This window comes from Neolamprologus multifasciatus, chromosome 15, assembly GCF_963576455.1.
Source record: "Neolamprologus multifasciatus chromosome 15, fNeoMul1.2, whole genome shotgun sequence".
Taxonomy (NCBI): domain Eukaryota; kingdom Metazoa; phylum Chordata; class Actinopteri; order Cichliformes; family Cichlidae; genus Neolamprologus; species Neolamprologus multifasciatus.
The window spans coordinates 11,646,604-11,666,391 of record NC_140453.1 but is presented as its reverse complement, the minus strand read 5'-3'; the positions used below and the strand labels follow the sequence as shown (position 1 = coordinate 11,666,391).

Genomic DNA, 19,788 nt, shown 5'->3' with positions numbered 1-19,788 from the left:
AAAGATACAGAGAATATAAAAGGGAACTGAAAAACTAAACCTATAAACAATACAACACTTAGAACCAGCAACACAAGCGGATGACGACAAACACTGTGACAAAAGAATAAAGAATACACAGGCAGGTGATTGGGGGAAGTGGAAACACATGGGGACACAGCTGAACTGAATACACCTAATAACTCAAGAGGATGCAAAACTGAACATGATGCACACAGGACAAGTGAGTATCACAATAAAACAGGGAACAGAGACTTTGACAAAGTCAAAGGTAGAATAAACACATACGTGAGCAACTAGAGAGACACAGAAACACGACTGGGGAACAGACCTGGATGACACAGAGAACAAACAATCCAAACCACTATCAGGAAATTGTAGGACTCCAAACATAAATCCTCACAAAAACTAAGGATACTCTTATCTAAGAATAAGGAGTTGCAACATGGGTCGAAAATCAAGGACCATGACAAATAGTCGCAGGTATCTGATAGGCGTCACCTGAGCTAGTTCCCAAACTAAACATCTTTGATGATATTTGAGGTGTTTGTGTTTCTGGCATTTTCATCATCTGCAAAACAACGTGGCTTGTGTGTACAATTTGTGTGCTTGATAGTCTTATTTATTAGTAAATAGTCTTATTTACTCTTTAAATTACTATTTTAAGAGCTGCCTTGCTGCAATTACGTCCAGTTAAGGGATTTTGTAACATTAGCTGCGTCTCTTAATCACATTGAATGTGCTTGGAAACAAAATAAATGAACAAAAAATTAAGTGACATAATCATGTTTCATTTGAACATTTTAATATGTTATATTTATCTTACGCATGATTTTCTTAAAATGTATAATAATGATAATAATAAGCTTCAGGATGGACCCTGTGGTTAGACTTCTTTAACAAACACCAACTGTCATCCTTTAATGTGGAATCGCTGTTGTTTGTTTACAGAGAGTCTTTCTACTTCTATCTGCTTGAGTAGCACACAGGGTCTAATTATCATGTCTGGTCAGTAAATTGCCTTGTTCTCCCACCACAGCAGTGATTTAAAAAGCAAAAAAAAAAAAAGAAAAGGGAGAATGAACCGACTCAGCTGCTCAGCATACTTGCTGCACAAACAAGGAAGATGGTCTCGAGCATAAAAGCACTCCATAAAACACAAACCACTAAATACACAGCTAAGTCCCGCTTCCTCGTTTGATTTTCCTTTGTGTCATTTAAGATTACACAAGATAATGATTTAATGTGCAATTTAAGAAAACGAGGTGCTATGCACAACAGATTAGCAGTTTGTGGCGATGTATGCGTGCATGTGTCTCTGGCAAAGGGTATTCCCACCACTGGAATTTTCACAAAATTAGGCACCTCATTTTGGAATTTTTAAATGACTGCCTGGCAGCTGCTGGTGTTTCCAAGGCAACTGTGTGAATCTGAATGGTCGCTGTCAGCGAGGAAAATTGAGTGCTGCCACAGGGATACGTTTTACCCTGTGAGAGTTTACGTTAAATGTGGGTCAATCATAAGCTTCTATTAAGTCTTCACCCTGGTGAGGCATATTAATTTGAATTTTGCTTGCCTCGTCTGTATTCCATTAAGAGTCGTGCGCTGCGTGCTGGTTTGAGATGCAGTGTAACGTGTGATGAATGTGTGGCAGTTTGAAGCAAGGGAGAAATAAAGATCTTTCACTGCTTGCGGGCTAATGGAAGCAGATGTCATCCTGCACTTTGCTTGCCTTTTGAGTTCTATTGTTGTTATTATTATTTTGATCAGGCAGCTCATTTAATGAGGATTTTTATGGGATATACAAAGAATGAACAGTAATTAAGTAAAAAAAAAAAAAAGACAATAGTTTGTATTAAAGCATCCTTCCATAACATGCAAATATGGATTTTATTCAAAATTGTTAGTACTTTATTTATAGCTGTGTGACAGCAGTGTGAATTTATCTCATCTTAAAATTAAACAGTACAAAGAATCAGCTTATAAGCAATTAGCTTATAGGTTTAAAATTCCAATTAGCTATAGGTTTGGCTAATTTACTACCCAAACTGTCATTCAGATTATCAGCCTGGAGCACGAAGTCACACTTCTGTGACTGGCTGTTTTTCAATTTGTGTGTGCTCAAATGATCTAAGCTACTGATTCATTTATATGGTTAGGTTCAAATATAGTATAACTTTCCCCAAAACATATTCAAGTTACTTTTAAATAATGAACATGGGTTTAAAGTACAAGTTCTGGGTAAAGTGAGGTAAGTTTTGAGGAACTGAGCTTGATTAACGCCCAATTTTTTCAGAGGACCAAAGCTAATTGGACGATACATTTAAAAGCTGCTTCATGTGTGTGTGCTGACTGAGTTATTTCTTTATTATTCATACATTAAGCAGGTAAAATGTCTGAAGTTCAATCCAGCTGTAGCATTTTCATTTGAAAACAGTGATTATGAACCCACTACATGCAATTAAAGGAGCTCTCAGTGCAAGTGAATCAGGCCACGCTTAGACTAAAACAAATCAAAATCTCTTTCAGGAAATCAAGCCCACTGAAGAAATTAGGCAAGCATGTGATTATTCAAGTCCAGCATAAAGCGTAGACTTCATCAAAGACCCTATAAAGGGTTCACGGCAAGGTCCAAAACAGGCTAGACAACTTCTGGGACAGTTCATGGACAGATGAATGTCGATCTGCTCCTGAATTCCAGAAAGAAAATGTGGAAAGGGTTCAGAGGTGCTGGTCAAAAGCAAATCTCATCTGTAAACTAGTTGGAGTCAGTGTGATGGCATGAGCATGCATGGCTTACAATGGTGCTGGTTTAAAAGTGTTTAATGATTATGTGACAGAAGCAGCTGGGTTTATAAAATTATGGTTTCAGTTCAGATTCAGCCAAAGTTGAATAAAGAGGGCTTCACAGTGCAGATGGCCAGTGACCCAAAATATACTGCAAAATCAAGTCAGCTTTTTTCTAACTTAATCAAGCTTTATTTCACTTGTTGAAGACCAAATTAAAGTTGGAAATACCAGGGCAGCTGCAGTCAAGCCTTGGTAAGGCTTCACAGCGGAGGAAATGTATTGTTTACAATGCCTGTGAGCCCCAGATTTTAACCAGTCGCTGTATTCAAAGGATTAAAAGTGAGCATTTTATTTACTAGTATGCTAATTAATGCAGTTTGAACCTCTGAAAATGTGCATAAAATATATATAATTCCTAAATGCAATTCCCCCTAATCATGTATTTTTGTTCAACCTGTTGATTTAAAGCTGAACGCCTGTACTTCTGTTGTGCATTGAATGGTTTGCTTCATTAATTGTGGTCACGTACAGAAGCCTTGGGTAATATCTCTCAGAGAATAAACTACTCTGTAGAGACAAGCTTCTTGCTCTGTAAAATTTCCACTTATGTGATGTTTGCAATAAGCAATATTCAGCTGTAATGCCCTGTCTTTAACCAGCGATGGCAAACCAATAACTAACAGTGCCATTTGTTTTATAGTTGTGCCATTATTATCATATCTCTGTGAGAAGTATTGTCAAATAAAGCGAGTGCTGATTCACAGCGTTTTGGCAAATGCATTAAAGTATACTGAGATAAGTTATCAGACTGGCGTTCACATCCAACTTTTAGTGAAATTTGGCCCACTTGTCTTGACTTTGCATTTGCATTTGGCTTTATAGTCTTTTTTTTTCTATTCGAACATCTCACTGCTCCTCAGCCCAATCAGCAAAGACAACAAATCCTAGACAAATGGAGGTAGAATAGGGTGGCTCTTTGCCCAATGCATGAAACCTAGAGTCCTGCGGAGGAGAGGACAGAAACTACTGTGATACTAATTGACATAATGACTCTATCACACACTTGGTATGGACCAAGAGTACATAACAGCTGCTAGAATTACTTATCGTGCAGCTGGATATGTAACAAGTAACTAGAAATGAGCATGTACACTGAGGTTTCTTTCAAATTTTTCTCTTGGGGGAGCATGCCAGCAGATTCACTTGCTGTGGTTTCACGTCAACACAATTGTATGACCCTTTATTTATTTATTAATTTTAATACCCCCTTTTTTTGCATCCCTGCTCAATGAGCATGGCTGTATGCCATTAACTGTAAATTGGGTCGGGCATATGCACCAGCTCTTAGACACAATATTTACTGTCTCATAATTTGCATCTAAATGCATGTTGTTGTTGTTTTTTATTATTATTGTAGTAGCATATAGTAGGGCATTGTTCATGGAATGCATAATTTCATCTGGAAATAAAAATGCTTACCACTCATCCAGAAAGCACAATTGTATATTGTATCATTCTTAAGCCACAGAGAAAGGCCTCAATAAATGAAAAACACTGAGGGGAAAAACACAATTGTAAGAATTAAAAAAACAAAACAAAAACCAAGAAGCTTGTTTTGCTGTTGAGATGTTGCCATCCTGTTTTGTGTATTGAATATGTGCAGGATTTGTTCACTTATGCATGTCCTAAAATTTAGTATGTGTGATGCACAAGTCTGCAACTATCATCCTACACATTGGTCTGTGAACTAGGGTTATTAGTGCAGTAGAAACCGTCTGCATCCCAAACACAATTACTACCAGATTTCGACTGAAACAAAACTTTGGAAATATTAATTAAAATGAAATTCAAGGAATTTAAAGTCACTTAAAATCTATATTTAATTGAAAATTCCACATAAACACAATTCACAGCTGCACTGGGAAATTTGGAGTCTATCCCAGCTGTCATATGTCAAGAGGCAGGGTACACTAGCAGGTAAATATTAATGAATTCCCCAACTTTTTGGAAGCGGGTTTGCTCATCTCAAGCCTTTGAGTTTATTGATCATTGCACATTAAACTTTATGGTTACATACATTCTTGAAAGCAAAATTCCCATTGATTCAGCCTCGCATAGATGCCAAACTAGGACCATCATTATTTCCACCAATTCTTTTCAAAGGGCCTACTTGTGGGGTGGAATTTCAGCACAGTGAAATTCAGTATTTCCAACAGATTCAAATATTGTTGAAAAACTGTGTTTTGCAACGTGGCGAGATCTGCTGACAGAAGAAATGCTGGTTTTGTGGTTGCATCATTGCCTATAAAATTGTACCGAGACTCCGAGTCTACATCTCAATCTGTTGGAGTGACCTGAAATAGCCCGAGGATGTGTGACAACCACTGAACCCTGGCTCAGTTCAACCATTATTGGATCTGAATGGAGCCACAAAGAAGATGAATCTGAAAGCATAATGGCTCTGGGATGTAACAAACACATAGAGAAGAAAGAAGGGAGATAAATGTTTTAAAAGACCAAATTAGATCAATGGGGTGGTTTGTTAAAAAAATGAAAGCAATGGATTGAGAAAAGCGGCATGATTCTTACATCTTATTCTGCTTTGTAATTACTGCCTGTTTCCCTCACACATAATATGAGTTTTGACCTCATTCAAGGGAGAGGCTGCAGTTGACACAGTTGGCGGTTTACAACTTGAATCAAACAAAAGAAAGAGAAGACTATGTGTGTGCGAAACAGAGGAAACAATGCCTCCAAAGTAGGAAAACCCTTAAATATATGGCAGTGCACTTCCCTGCAGCTGCCTGGCAGCTGTCCACATCAACATGAGTGGTGGAAAGCAGTGCTCAGATCTGAAGGAATTTTCTTGTTCACTAATAAAAGCTGCAAACGTTGTGCTACCTAATCATTCTTTTCTTAACATTATTTAAATGCATCTTATTTCTATAAAGAAAATACTACAGCTAGTGGAGGTTAGCATGTGTTAACCTTTAGTTGACCTCAGAGTCACTTGGTTGATCTGTTGTTTTCAAGCATTATAATTTGCTGGACCCAAACTGCCCTACTTTTTGTCCGTGGTTAAGCAGCTCCTCATTAGCCAAAAGGCTACTACACAAACTAATTATAACTTACTTATAATTAACTGTTATGCTCAGTCTTGCCTCAGCGTAACATTTGGGGAAACCATACACCAGCTGTTACAAAGCAGCACGAGCTCAGTTTCCTTTTCCCTCCTTATTTTACTTAATTATTAAAATCCTTGCTGGTTCGCGTTGAGAATCCATTTGCACAAATTAAAGCAGGTATAAATAAGCTACAATAGAGGAAAAAATACCCCCAGCTATCTATCCCACTTGCCTCCTCATCACTGACAACAGCCATTTTCCATTCTCATAAATGCTTCCTAAATGGATCATGCAAATCAGGCTATAAATTAGCGGGAGGGATCATGATGATGTGTTATCCATCTGTGGCATTGCATGTCCCTGATCCCACGTCTATAATTGACGATCACTGTCATTGTACCGCATTTTTAAATGAGGTTCAGAGTTGGCCCCAGTTGCATAAATTAATACACATGCTGTTACCTAATTGCTCTGATTAGCATGAGCTATGTGGCAAAGCAGCGATGCTAATCATAGCAGAAAGTCTGTGCTGACTCAATTCAGTAAAATTATCATCAGTGGTTAAATATTAGACAAAGTGGTAAATGTTTACTGCCTTCCTATAATGTATCACACCATCCTTTGTCTTAGAATAGGATAGAATAGTGCTTTGTTGTCATTGTACATGTACAACGCAATTGTGGGTGCTCCACACAAACTGTGCTGGAATAAAATATAAATAGTAGTCAGCAGCAATGAAAAGCAAACCGGAAAAAGAGATATACACAAAACTAGAGAAATATATACAAAATTAAGGAAAAGACACAGATTAGAGAACAAGTTGCAAAGTGCTTGGAAGTAGTGCAAACAGAAGATTTGGTTTGAATAGAGTCTGTGTGACTGATTGAGATTGATCATGGCTCAGATTGGTGGGGTGTGGGGGGGATAGTGTTTGTTAACAGTCCGAATAACCCAGTGAAAGAAGCTGTTTATGAGCCTGGGGGTGTGGGACCTGATTGACCTGAGTCACTGACCGGAGGACAGTGGGCCAAACAGGTGGTGGGCCTGCCTCCTGGGGTGGCAGAGGGTGAGGTGGGGGCCGAGTCAGACTGATTGAGGCAGGTCGGTGAGGAAGTCTCAAGGAGCAGGTGGCAGGGAATCTGAAGGCGGCCCAGTATGGTGGTGAAGATGTCTGGGATTATGGTGTTGACCCCGGAGCTGTAGTCCACGAAGAGCATTCTCATGTAGCTCTTCCTGTTCTGCAGGTGCTTCAGTGCTTTGTGAAGGGTGATGGTGATGGCATCCTCTGTCGACTGATTTTCTCTGTATACGCAAACTAGTGGGCGTCAAGGGAGGGTGGTAGACAGTCTTTGATGTCCTGAGACCAAATGCGGTCAAAACACTTCAGACGTGAGGGCTATAGGTCTGTAGTCATTGAGGCTGTCTATTCAAGTCGTTTTAAAGATGGGAATGATAGTGGAGGCCTTCAGACAGGTGGGAATGGTGGCATCAGCCAGGGAGAGGTTGAACAGCCTGGTGAGGATTCCTGCCAGTTTGCGTGCGCAAGCTTTAACCACAGTCTCTGGTCTGGCAGCTCTTCTGAGGTTCACTGCTCCTAGTCTTCTCCTGTCCTCGTGTTCCTGGAGGGAGGGAGGGGGGCTTGGATCAAGGAAACCCTCTATCGTCTTCCTGTAGGCCTCCTTTGCCTGTTTGATGCCCCTCCTCACATTGGAAGTGCTGTACAGAGAGCTGTCACTCAGCCTGGAGGCTGAGTTCTAATTGGAGCCTGTACTTCACTCCTCATCATAGGAAAAACCCGTATGTTTTAAGTCACTGTCACATTCTCTACTCAGCACACAAAGGACAGAATGATTGAAGGTCTCCAGGTCCTGTGTTTAAAAACAGTGATTTACATTTGCATCAAACAGTGGCTTGAACTATAATTACATTTACATGAGAAATAGAGAAGAAATAATGTAAATCTGCCCAATTCCTAATAAACTTAAATTTCATTATATACAGTCAATAAAAGTTATGTTTATAAGTAATTGATAGTAGTATTAATATATCTAATGACCCAATTCCTTCCTTTTTTTTAGTTATTCTAATGTATTTGTAGATATATTTTCCATATACCCTGTATTTTTGTTTGTTTTTGTAAAAATAAAGAGGTTTGACAATTTTATTTAGTATTAATATTACTTGGGGATTTAAATTGAAGGTCAACTGATCAGCTGCTTTAATGCCAAAGTGAACTAACCGGTTTTAATTTTAAATTTATGGTATATTTTCTATTAAAAACATTTTGCCCCGAATGATATCAGTACAGAAATCCAATTACTGGTGATAATAACTTTATTTTGCCAAATCTTCGAGATAAACTAGGTTATGTTACCACTATATAGGCAGCTATTGAGTAATTTGGATTTGATAGCATCTTAAAAGAAACCTGCACTGCAAACAGGGGCAATTAATTACAGACACAAAGGGCTGTCGATTAGCAGCAAATCCACTGATATACTGGCCCTGACTACTTCTCATATATAAGCTACTTTCATTATACTCTGTATGTGTTATTTTAAACACATACTGACCTGCTCAGACGTGACCAGCTGACAGACAGAAAAGGAAGTTGATATTGGCTCAATTTAATGTTACAAATTAATCTAAAGCAACTTTGCAATTCATAAATTACTTTTTACATCAAAGAAATTCAGCCGAAACCCTTCAGCCAGAGTAGAATGGACCAATGAATAAATTTTCATGGAAATAAAGCAGATACAGCAATATCATGAGTGGTCCATGTCTGCTTCTTTAGCTGAACCCTTGCTAATGCATGACTCTCTTATTGATGGTATCAGTTCATGCATACCTTCAGTAATTCATTCAAAGTCTTTTCTCTGGTGCAGAAGCTAGACCTCAAGAACTGCTGATAAGACACTAATATATACAGCTAGGGAGGCAAGGGAAAATAGTCTCCACACTCCAGACAAGACTCAGATGACAGATTGCCACTTTAAACACTTTTCGCTGCCATGTTTTGCTAGCTTAACATGCTACTGAAGTGCAGATATGACATTAAATGACCAGGGATTCTGTGGTTAGTGGATAAAGATGGAAGCTCATCACCAGGCCTATCAAAACCACCCCAACAGATCAGACATAAGCCAGTTGTTAGGTGTAAAGTTCGTTAAGGTGATTGTTAAATAAAGCTAGAAGTGCAGTTCTACAGTTAGCCGCTACTATGTCAACTCTCACACAACCATAAAATACATTTCATGCAAAGCTATCCCAGGCCTTATTTTATAGGTTTGCATTAACAGATTACTCATAATACATAGTGTAAATATGCTAAAAATGCAGTGTTAGATCAGAACAACATACCTAATATCTAAAATAAAACAATAGTACACCAAAATAAACAATCATAGTTAGACTACTGTAAATGTAGGACACACATGTGAAAACCTAAAATATTGTTGGTTTGTTACAATGGTAACTAACCACAAAGTATGAGCGAGTGCCTGAGCGCTAAATGAGACATTGACCTGTGTTTTGGGTAAATTTGCCAGTCATGGGGTCATTACATATCATATGATATTATTGCACGGAGACAGTAATAACAGCTGGTGAAGCCTTTGTTCATCAAATCCACCATGAAAGATTCAATTTCACCATCCCGTGTCATCTGTGAGGAACATGCTCCAGCTTCCTCTATCACAGCAAGACACAAACCCAGCTTTTGTGCTCAGTTGCAGAAAGGGAGCGATCAACACCCTAACCCATTGTGCTGTGATGCCAATCCAAAGATGTGCATTTCGGTATGTGCGCGTATGACATTCGCCCGATTAAATTCAGCCATGACCCAACAAGCAGAATCCAGCAGCTGTAGACATCAGCAGCTGGGAGAGACAGCAAATTTCACTGACAGCAGGAATGAGCTGACAAGGGCCAACTCTGTGTTTATAGACAAGACATACACCATAATCCAACTCACACGAGACAGCTGAAAGATAAGGAGAGAAATAGCAAATGGCAGTTCTCTATTACAAAAACTTCACAAATAGAGAATTTGTTTTGCGCCAGGGATGTCATGTTGCTATAATATTGGAATGGATGCTCAGGTTTGAAGTTCATTTGATAAGAATTGGTCCTTCCTGACGCCATATTTCCAAGGGGTTAGAAAAATTTGTAATGATAATAGAACAGACCTTAAATTAATATAAGTCAATTAAAAGTAAAAGCAGATACAATATGAAATAAATAGATAATGATATATTAGCACGGTTGCCATACAGCAAGAAGGCCCTGAGTTCAGCGCCCCCCGTGACCCTGAACGGAAGTGAATGGATGGATAATTTAGGAGATTTAAAAAAAAAAGAGTGATTTTTGGCAAATGAAAAAAAAAAAAAATCAAAAGATTCTTTAATGATCCTTTAATGACATCATTGTAGTTGTATTCAAGTTGGCATCACCACATTTTTTAACCTTCTAATTTTCTTTGAGTGCAAAAGTGTCTTTTTAAAGAAAATTTACATATGAAGTGTTGGAGCACTCGTGTCAGACAAACAGTTATTCTTTAAAAGGACTTTCTGCGGCTGCCTGATGCGCCGCTGCTCTTTTCCCCAGCGAAAAATCAGACATGCAAGCTGTCAAACGTTCAATGCAAAAATGACAACCCGCACTGTACCTTAAAACTCATGTGTTGGTTCTTTTCTCTGACAAACACTCTCACCCGAGATTTTCTTTTCTTTTTTTTCTTTTTTCGGTCCGCCTGCCTGGAAGGAACTGCCAGCGGTGCCAAAGAGCTTCACGGTGATTTGAATGCCTCTTTCCTTTAGAAATGTAATTTGGATTGACAGGTTTTATTTTTTAGGGTTTTTTTTAGTCATGTAAAAAAAAAAACATCAAAAATTAAAAAAAAAATAACCACGTTTTGAAGCGTTGCCAGCACACATATAGTTTGTCAAGTTGTTCGATGTTCTAAGTGGCAGAAGTCACACATAAAAGGCACTTTCATATGATGTAAGAGCATTTTTTGTAGTTAAAAGTGTTTATTTTGCCTCATGTGTTCAAGACTTATACATATTCACAGATTTTGCATGGTTTTCCTAATTAAATAAACTTTATTGCTTAATTTTAGTAACAATTAAACAAGACGGACTGTTCTGTAATTGAATACTACTGGGCAATATTATTGAACTGATCTCTCTTGGACACTACCGTCAACCTACTGTATACAGTACCCTTAAAAGAGGCTTTTTACAGAGAAAATATGACAATTTGGTGATGTTCAGCCTGGTTTAATCGAAACTCATTCCCAGTTTTTAACAAAGCCGCTTGAACCATTATTAAATAAATAGAAGTGTTACACTGGGCCTGCCAAAACTGTGTTTTAGCTACCAGTATGTTAAAGAGGCCTGCTACCCATCACTATTTTATCACTTAAGTGTTGAGACTGCACTCATGAATGTTTCTTGTTTTATGAGAACTGAAAATGTCCTTTCAGCAAGACGTCCAAAGTTATTTTTGTTATCTTTGGAGGAATGTAATGGAAATGTAAGACTAAGCTGCTTCTCTGTGTCAAGTTAACCACACTGAATGAAAATCTCCATATTGTCTTGTTTTCTCTCTATCTATCTTTTAGATATACCACATGTTGATGTACGAGTTTATTACGCAGTGATTTCTGTGGCAGATATAAAAAAAAAATTCTAGGCTTGCAATCCTTTTTTGGCAAAAACTATGCAGACTGCTATCTGGCTGCTATCATGCAGGCTGTGCTGACGTTTAACCACCTTGCAAAGGACAACCTGTCAAAAACAGATTCTTCATGTTTGTTTGCAAAAATCTAAATGTAAATATTAACCTTGCAAAGTACCAGGCTAAAGGCAGACGGTTGCAAAACTTACACAGTACATTTGGGTTCATTATGAGGTCATCCCCCCAAGGCTGAGGGATTACATTTTGAGGTATTAGCGTGATCAATTTCTGTCAGCCTGGATTTGTACAACCATTTCTCACCATTGAGAAATCAAATAGGAAGCTTTTATCAAATAATTGCTCCACACTGAATCCCCTGTTTCATACAGTGGTTCTGTGTTACTTATTAAAGATGCCTGAGTTGTGTGTCAAAGCACAATGTCATTTTTAATGCTGCACAAATATTTTCATCACCATCTCCGGATAGAACTTCAAATGGGGAAGAAATATTTTTAATTTCTTTCTCCGTTTTTCTGTACAGTAAGTTCTGGTATCTGCCGAGTACTCTGGATTATGAAATTGTTTAATTAAAACAGACAAAATGTAAAGGAGACTATCACATTTCAAGCCTAAGCTGAACACAGCTGCAAACACAAAAAGAAGCATGTTTTTCCATGTCCAAACGCCTCTCCCTGGAGAGTGTTTTGTTAGCATGGGTTGTGCGTGTGCACAAAGGTCTGATTCTCCTTCTGATGTTGTATTGAGGTCGAGATGCTCACGCTTACAAATTGTACATATTGCACTATTACATGCACCTGAAAATACATCAGTGGTTCATATGTTTTTGGCAATTAAATTATTGTTATTGCTCCAGTAATGTAATTTTAGCCAATGACTAGGCCATTGAGTTTCTGGAGAATGCGATGGGATTGTTGCTACAGCTGGACTTAACCTGTTGCATTGCTACATTGCATTACTTTAAGGGTCATTTCTTTACTTTCCATTGTGTGCTGTACTTGTCTAACAAAGCTGAAGGGACAAATCATTAGAGAATTATGCAACAAAAACATTTACATTAACTAAATGGAATTTCTTTACTTTGAAAACCTGAGATATTATTTTAGCATTGTGATAATTATGTAAAATATACATCTAACAAGAGATTTTATTTAACAGAATTAAAGCATTTCAGTGACATCCAACAAATAATTGCACGCTTTTATTTGATAAACAAACAAAAATAAACAAGCAAAACATTCAGTTTCCCCAGGCTTTTATTTATAAAATTCCACAATTTTTTGTAAAGTATACCGCTCTTTCAATGAGAACGGTGTACTTTATTTTGAAAATCTAACATACATTAGCGTGTTTGTTGCCTACTTTTTCATCAGTATAAATGTGTGAGGAAGAGGCAGACAAGAGCAGCTTTAAATTGTTTATATACTTATATCTAGGTATATAAACATATATAAACAAGTACATATGTGTATATTCTTTTACAGCTTCAAGCTTATATACTTACTTACTTTTGTCCATACTGAAAGCCACAGACAGTCAGAGACACTGACAGACAGATGATAAGTTGCTTTATGTCAATTTCAGGGAATGTGCTTACGATGCTTGTGCTTGCCATTCTCACAGAAAACAGAGTATTAGACGTGAACACACATGACAGGTATCAACCAATCACAGAGAGGGAGAGAGAGAATCAACCCGGATGATAATATTGAAAAGAATCAGTGTGTTAGGCTGTCAATTTGAATACGTCTATGAAAAAAAAAAAATACATAAATAAATTTTTATAAAACCCCAAATCCCTAAAGCCGTTAAATTTATTCATCAAAGTAATAACTACTTACATGCCAGTGTCTTTCTCAACGAAAAGCACTCCCTGATAAGAATAGAATTCCCATTGTTACAGCTAAATTGATTTTAATTCTGAATCCTAACCCCTAAAAATTGTTTTTTATTTTTTTAACTGTGTCAGTCTTCCCATTTATGTTATGGTTTTTAATTTAAGCTTTATAAAAGCTGACATTTTAATCGCTATTAGGTTTTGAAAAGGGCGATAGAATTCCCCAGTGAGCAGCAGTGTAAAGAAAAAGAGTACTGCAATACTTGTTGGGGTGAATTTGAAATTATACTACAACAATGACATGTTTTTACTGGGGACGAGTAGACAATGATTGTCTTGACTATCTGAGCAGTTCCTTTGTTGCCTCCCTTTCCACCCAATAACTGTAGTTCTTATTGTTCACTTGAAAGACTTACAGATAGTTTTGCATCAACTCGTTCTGAAACAGAAGCCATCTCTGAAATGTGGTCCAAGGTCACATTTCATAAACCTCCATCCAGCACTGGGTAAAATGTTCAACATAGAGCACAAATGTCTAATTTGCATGATTCATTTAGACATGTATGAGAGCAGAAGAACAGTACACAGACTTATAATTAACTTGGATAAAATGCTGTCAGTCATTCCAAGGCTACGAAGTTTTCAAGAATCCAAATGCTGTTTCGTGCAGAAGTGTCAGGCGTTGTGTGGAGGCGAGGAAGAAGGAACCCAAACGCAGGACTCACAGGTAGGTGAAGACTGGTGGATGTTTATTATAAGGAGTGGAGGAACAGAGGGTGAACGGACACTGACTGGCTGGAACACTGAATGGCTGGCTGACTGACTGAGAGAACACGGGGAGGACAACATCACACGAACATCATCAATGACACGACAAAGAACGAATAGAAACAGAAGACTTAAATACACAGACTGATGAGGATGATAATGAGAGACCGGTGAGTACACAGCTGAACATAATCTGGCTAACGGCACGAGACGAGCTAACACAGGAACAACCAGGAAGTGACGAAATAAACTGAACGTGAACAAAACGGAAAGCACTGGGTCACCGACCCAGGAACCCTGACAGTACCCCCCCCTTCAAAGGACGGCACCCGACGGCCAAAAGAGAAAAAGACCAGAACAGGGCGGGCGGAGGGGGCCCAGGACGGAGGGACGGAGTCCACAGAGAGACAAACAGTTCAGGCGGGGGGCCACGTGGCCGGCGGCCGTGACGAAACAGTTCAGGCGGGCGGCCACGTGGCCGGCGGCCGAGACGAGACAGTTCAGGCGGGCGGCCGCGTGGCCGGCGGCCGAGACGAGACAGTTCAGGCGGGCGGCCGCGTGGCCGGCGGCCGAGACGAGACAGTTCAGGCGGGCGGCCGCGTGGCCGGCGGCCGAGACGAGACAGTTCAGGCGGGCGGCCGCATGGCCGGCAGCCGAGGCGAGACAGTTCAGGTGGGCGGCCGCGAGGAAGACGGCGGCAGCCGCTGAGCTGGTCCGGTGGGCGGCCGCGAGGAAGGCGGCGGCGGCCGCTGAGCTGGTCCGGTGGGCGGCTGCGGGGAAGCCGGCGGCGGCTGCTGAGCTGGTCCGGTGGGCGGCCGCGAGGAAGCCGGCGGCGGCCGCGAGGAAGGCGGCGGCGGCCGCTGAGCAGGTCCGGTGGGCGGCCGCGAGGAAGGCGGCGGCGGCCGCTGAGCTGGTCCGGTGGGCGACCGCGAGGAAGGCGGCGGCGGCCGCTGAGCTGGTGCGGTGGGCGGCCGCGCCGGCGATGACGGCCAGAACGTGGCTGGGGCGACGGTGCGGCAGCCGCAGGACCAGGCGAAGCAGAGGCTGGCGACGCGGCAGCCGCCGGACCAGGCGAAGCAGAGGCTGGCGACGCGGCAGCCGCCGGACCAGGCGAAGCAGAGGCTGGCGACGCGGCTGAGGCCGGACCAGGCGAAGCTGAAGCTGGCGACGAGGCTGAGGCCGGACCAGGCGAAGCTGAAGCTGGCGACGAGGCTGAGGCCGAACCCGGCGAAGCTGAAGCTGAGGCCGGACCAGGCGAAGCAGAAGCTGAAGCAGAGGCTGAGTCCGGACCAGGCGAAGCAGACGCTGAAGCTGAGTCTGAGGCCGGACCAGGCGAAGCAGACGCTGAAGCTGAGTCTGACGGTGTGTTCACACCGAACGCGATGGACGCGAATAGAGCGTCAGGTTTACATGTAAAGTCAATGGAAAAGCGCGATGACGCGCGATTGCGGGTCCCGCGAAAATTCGGAAGCAGATTTGCGTCGCGAAAACGCCAAAACGCGTGAAACGCGCGTCAGTGTAGCGCGTCTGGCGCGTTTGACTCGCGAATAAAACCACGCGCGTGAGTTTTTGTGTTGCATTTTGTGCATACGCGCGTTTCGCGTCTACCGCTCGAGTTGGAAAAATCTGAACTCCAGCGTCAAATCGCGCCGCGACAACCAATCAGGAGCCTGGTGACGTGGCTCTGACCTAGGTCAAAGGGGCAGATCCAGCCAAAGCCCTTCATTCTTCATTCAGTATGGAGGAAAAGCTAATCAGTGCCGTGGCTAATCACCCGGAGCTATACGATGCTAGCTACTACTTTTACCGAGACAGGATAAAAAGGACCTAGCTTGGAGACACATAAGTGAGGAGATCGGGCAACCTGGTAAGTTCATTCCTTCTTTTTAATTTTCAGACTGACCCGATGAACCCGCGCAAAAGCTAGCAAGCCCGCCTACTGTCCCGCTATTTTCCCACTGATGTACAAATACCTTTCCGCTAACAAGATAATGCGTTTATTCAGAGGACATCTGCAGGAGAAAGTGGAAGAGCCTCAGGGACACTTATAATAAGGAGAAGAAGGCAGAGAAGGAGAAGAGGAGTGGGTCTGCAGCAGGATCGGGGAGAAAATGGAAGTTCTTCGCGGTCATGGGGTTTCTGGACCCCTTCCTCACCCCGCGGGAGACTAGCGGTAATATGGTGCGGACTGTGGAGAACTTCTCCCCCAGGACCAGGGACAGCCCGAAGAGGCAGCAGGGGAGTGTCAGTCAGAAGGTATGTTTACATTGAGTTAATGTAGGCAGTTAATTTATGCGTGTTGTCATACAGGAACATATTTTGTTTATTAATAAACAGTATACAGTAGTCCCGCTGTTCATCCGTCACTGCCTCGCCTTTTCGCTGATTTTTTTTATTGCACCGTACAGCTTTCAACAATGCGCATTGCATTCTGCAGCCCAAATGACAAATCTCCTCCGTGTCGTGTCTCCTGCGCTTGCCAAACTTATCATGTTTGGTTTTGATAACCATCACGTCCAATAGAAAAAAACAGCACAAAAACACTCATAACTATGAGCCTCATTCGGAAATACACACCTGCACCGGGAGCAAAAAAGGCGCACAAAAGTGGCGCCGCAGACGGAGAAAAAGCGCGGCATAATACTTTTACGTTTTAAAATCGACAAAGGTTTTCACTTTGAGAATCAACTTGTGAGAACTGTGACTACTGTTCATGTGCTGCAATAAATGAGAGACCACTGTATATAATAATAATAATAAGTATATAATAATATAATATTCTCTATGACTATTGTCTTCAACCTGTTAACATCTAATATTGTCTTGATAGAGTCAAGTAATCATGCAGCAGAGTCCTCAGCTGTCTCTTCTCCTGGCTCTCCAGTCCCTGGTCCCTCAGCTCCTGCTGCTGCACCCACAGGTATGAACATCAAGCACTGACAGCTTTTTACTTGCTTGAATTCCCTTGTGATCACCTTTACTAAATATCTACAACCAATCTGTTTATATCATGTTTTTTTTTCAATTTTGAAAATGAAAATCTAGTAGCAGCCTTCTCATTACTTTGTGTTGTTTTGTGCTGTGTTTTACAGGCCCACAGAGGAGGACAGCTCGAAGGCGGGCGAGGGACGGGTCCCAGGACGGTCCATCGGCGGTGGAGCTGGCCATCCTGGAGTCCCTAAAGAGGCCACGCCCGTCTCCAACTGAACATTTCCTCCTCGGCCTTGTTCCTGCTCTGGAGAGCATGCCGCCTCAGACACGAGAATTCGTGAAATTTCAAATTTATAAATTAGTTTTTCAAAACAGCACAGCTGTGTTAAATTTGGAAACATTGGACCCTAATGATCAGTAGTTTTCTGATGAGGCAGCAGCTCTCCAGGGCAGAAACAACGTTCTTATTTTTCTCCTCCTTCTCCCTGAGGCTCTTCCACTCCAAGCTGGGTCCTTTTTATTCCTGTCTCTCTGTAAATAGTTACATTTCATATATTTATGATAAATGTTTTTGTTAATGAATTTATATTTTTTCAAATAAACATTTATAATGACAAAATGTCTCTGTTCTACTACACAGCAAATATTGGCACCCGACTTGACACAAGTAGAATTTATTTCATATTATACTAATGACAAAACATACTAATACAGTGGGATGCAAAAGTTTGGGCAACATTGTGAAAAGTAATTATTTTCTTGTACAAATCACTGGTTGTCACAATAAAAATAGTCAGTTAAATATATCATATAGGAGACACACACAGTGATATTTGAGAAGTGAAATGCAGTTTACAGAAAGTGTGCAATAAGTGTTTAAATCAAGCAGGTGCATAAATTGGCGACACAAAAAAAGAGAAATGAAATAAATATTTAGTGTATATGAATGTGTGTGTCTCCTATATGATATATTTAACTGACATTTTTCATTGTAACAGTGATTCATACAGGAAAATAATGACTATTAATAAGGTTGCCCAAACTTTTGCACCACACTGTATATAGGAACATAGTGAAGACAAGTTACTTAAGAGAGTAAAAAGAGGTTAGTTTATTTTGGAGTAGAGCTCCATTTATTAAGAAAAAATTAAAAGGACAGGAACACTCTTTAGAGGTTTGTGGGTGGCTCTTAAAAGAGCCGTTGTGGGGAAGTCACTCGGACTTCAAACAGGCTACTCCTTTGGTTGCCAAGACACAGCTCCCTCCGCTGAGAAGTGAGCCATGAATTTCTCCCTCACCAGGACAGCCTCTCTGGAGGAGTTGTTTGCTGGCAAGGAACCTGGACAAAATTGTTTAAAATGAGTATTATGTGTACTGCAGTTACAAAATACATTATTGAAATTCCAAAATTACAAATTGCAAAACATAAATCTTACATAAAACCTTTTGTAATTATAAGGATAATTACATGATATATATTAGATATAATCTAAAACAGTCTGCGGTGATTATATACAAATATTCAACTATCCCAGAATTAAACCAGGTCTAAATAAAAAGGAGTGAGTATCACTACAAAGGTTAACTCAGTGGTCCTAATGCTACAGTTTGATATCAGCAAACACCGAGCGCATACATTGATATGACACCACAGCCATGCTATCATTGCAAACACTGATAACAGCATAAATCGAATTAAATCGGGACTTGATGAGACCTTCTGAGTATCACTAGAAATATTATAAACAGTCGTCTCCGTACCACAGTTTGCTTTCAGTAAAAACCGAGCATTCACTGTTAGCATAGCACATCCACGTTAGCAGTGTATAAATGGATAGTTTAGCATATATTAGCACAGGTATCAATAAAGGACTACCGTATTAAATACTTTTACTAACCTCAGGCAGATGGACAGGCGCTCTGCAGGTGGGATTGAGCGCCTGTAGTTGGTGTCTAGGCGGGCGATTCTGGGACCGACCCGGGAAAGCAGGTCCTCAAACTGGCCGAGTGAAAGACGGTGATATCGCTGAAATCGGCCGTCATCCAGGCGCAGCTCCTGGAGCAAATGGTGAAACTCACCAAACTGCTCACGCCTCTGGAGGACCTGATGGACCCAGGTACGGCGAGGGCGTCTTTTACGCCGCTGCTCCGCTCTCCACAGTATATAGAGAAGGGAGACTCTCTCTTCAAGCGCTAACTCGACAGCTGCCATCTTGCAAAGATACCGGTCTGGCACAACTTCCTCCCACATCCCTCCCACATTTCCGGTTCACGCGCGTCAAAATATCATATTTTGAAGCGCGATGGATTTTTCTTGGACACGCGTTGAGACGCGAATGTGCACGCGTCAAATTAGGGGCGTTTGGGGCGTTTTTGTTCGCGTCCATCGCGTTCGGTGTGAACACACCGTGAGGCCGGACCAGGCGAAGCAGACGCTGAAGCTGAGTCTGAGGCCGGACCAGGCGAAGCAGACGCTGAAGCTGAGTCTGGGGCTGGACCAGGCGAAGCAGACGCTGAAGCTGAGTCTGGGGCTGGACCAGGCGAAGCAGACGCTGAAGCTGAGTCTGGGGCTGGACCAGGCGAAGCAGACGCTGAAGCAGAGGCTGGGTCTGGCCCAGGCGAAGCAGACGCAGAGGC

At 41.3% G+C, this 19,788-nt stretch overlaps 1 protein-coding gene across 1 annotated transcript; it reads left to right on the top strand.

Moving 5' to 3' along the window:
- Nucleotides 1–15,557: 15,557 nt before the first annotated feature.
- LOC146501668 (uncharacterized) lies at nucleotides 15,558–19,558 on the top strand. The gene is made up of 3 exons (XM_085131860.1): nucleotides 15,558–16,476; nucleotides 17,051–17,140; nucleotides 17,313–19,558. Exons 1-3 carry the CDS (start codon nucleotides 16,351–16,353, stop codon nucleotides 17,400–17,402), a joined length of 306 nt encoding a protein of 101 aa, XP_084987986.1. The 5' UTR covers nucleotides 15,558–16,350; the 3' UTR covers nucleotides 17,403–19,558.
- The last annotated feature ends 230 nt before the right edge of the window (nucleotides 19,559–19,788 follow it).

Bases quoted from the DNA above. Each gene is read 5' to 3' on its own strand.
- LOC146501668 (XM_085131860.1), top strand. From the start codon at position 16,351: ATGGGGTTTCTGGACCCCTTCCTCACCCCGCGGGAGACTAGCGGTAAT. The intron at 16,477-17,050 runs GTATGTTTACAT...TTGTCTTGATAG, and splicing joins AGGGGAGTGTCAGTCAGAAG to AGTCAAGTAATCATGCAGCA. The intron at 17,141-17,312 runs GTATGAACATCA...TGTGTTTTACAG, and splicing joins TCCTGCTGCTGCACCCACAG to GCCCACAGAGGAGGACAGCT.